Source organism: Olea europaea, unplaced genomic scaffold (assembly GCF_002742605.1).
Source record: "Olea europaea var. sylvestris unplaced genomic scaffold, O_europaea_v1 scaffold30486, whole genome shotgun sequence".
Lineage (NCBI taxonomy): Eukaryota > Viridiplantae > Streptophyta > Magnoliopsida > Lamiales > Oleaceae > Olea > Olea europaea.
This window is the reverse complement of record NW_019249183.1, coordinates 1-1,348: the sequence shown is the minus strand read 5'-3', so window position 1 is coordinate 1,348 and position 1,348 is coordinate 1. Positions and strand designations below refer to the sequence as shown.

General features: G+C 40.4%; 1 protein-coding gene across 1 annotated transcript; it reads right to left on the bottom strand.

The window, feature by feature from the left end:
• Positions 1-4: 4 nt before the first annotated feature.
• On the bottom strand, positions 5-1,342 carry LOC111384926 (transcription factor GTE10-like; the record flags this gene model as incomplete). Its single annotated transcript, XM_023009274.1, has 3 exons — positions 260-1,342; positions 106-154; positions 5-24 (listed from the first exon to the last, which is right to left on the bottom strand). Coding segments are annotated over exons 1-3 (1,050 nt in total), but the record flags the coding sequence as incomplete, so codon positions are not given.
• Between the last annotated feature and the right edge of the window lie 6 nt (positions 1,343-1,348).

Here is a 1,348-nt window from a genome sequence, read left to right as displayed (position 1 = left end):
CATCCTCATCGGCCGGCTGATTTCCTGATGAAAACGTGGAAGGGGAGTGAGTCATCTTGTTAACCCAAGGACATATGCAACTTCACCTGCAGAAAGGAGAATTACCTTCGAAAGTTTGCATGAATATCTTGCGGAACCCAGATTCATTGCGTGTCTGCAAACAATTTATATACCAGTATTACACGTGGATATAATGTAAGAAGATTTATATACAATAAAAGATGTGTGCACAAGCATAGAATTGTATGCACAGATGTACCTCAATTTCACATGGCTCAACTTTTGCTTGATTATTCTTCTCCAATGCATAGTCGTCCAAAAGCTTACGTAACTTGAATAGCGTATCATCACTGATAGTATCAATATCAATTTCAATCTCACCCTCGTTCACTAGATTTCCATTCAAACAGCTCTCTTTCAAGAAATCAATAATACTTTCAGGCAATTCTTCCAGCATGGCCTCCAAATCTGCACCCAATTTTTTCTTCTCAACATCACTCATCACCAACTTAACCGGATCCTGCTTAACTTTGTGTTTCATTGCACTGGTTTTCTGCTCCTTAACAGGAGGCACGGAAAAACCAGTTTCAGATTCTAAGATAACACTTGATTTTGAAGGCACGGATTCATCAACTATTCTAGGAATCTTCTTCTCAATTGGTTTCCATCTCATTTCAAAAAAATTGTTCATTGTCTCGGCCATTAAATAGACATCACTTCCACGCGGGTTGTAAGTCATTGCATTATTGAAGGTAAGCCTAACATCTGCAGCAAAACTCACTGGACATTGATACTGACCCCGAAGTAACTTTCTTTTTATCGTTCCCAAATCCATTGGATGCTTAATCACATTGAAGTAATCGGGAATATTAAATTTTACGATGTCAACTGGTGTGTTGAAAATCCATGCATGCTGGTGTGTCATCAACTGGTTTAACAGTGTCTTGCTTTGTTTTATCAACGTTGTAGTCCCACCTTTTGTGCATGGACCATTTCTCCCCAGGGGAAACTTTTTCTTCCCGGGTGGTGCAGCCACTTTATTCATGTACATTGGAAAAGTTGCCACAGGAGCAGGTCTCATTGTCCCATCACCATGGCTATGTGTATCCTTAGTGGGTGAAAGAATCATGGCATTTGAGCTCAATGAATATATCTTCCTTTGCAGTGCTCTAACTTGTTCGAGCTCATCTTTCAATCTCGTCTCCAATTTCCTCCTCTTCAAGCGCGACATCTTAGACATTGAGAAGGCCTGAACTGGCAGACCTAATCTATCATCGTCCGTATTCGAGCTAACGTGTTTCCTTTTTGGAGCACAAGACTCCTCTGAAGCAGTCAATTCCTTATCAAC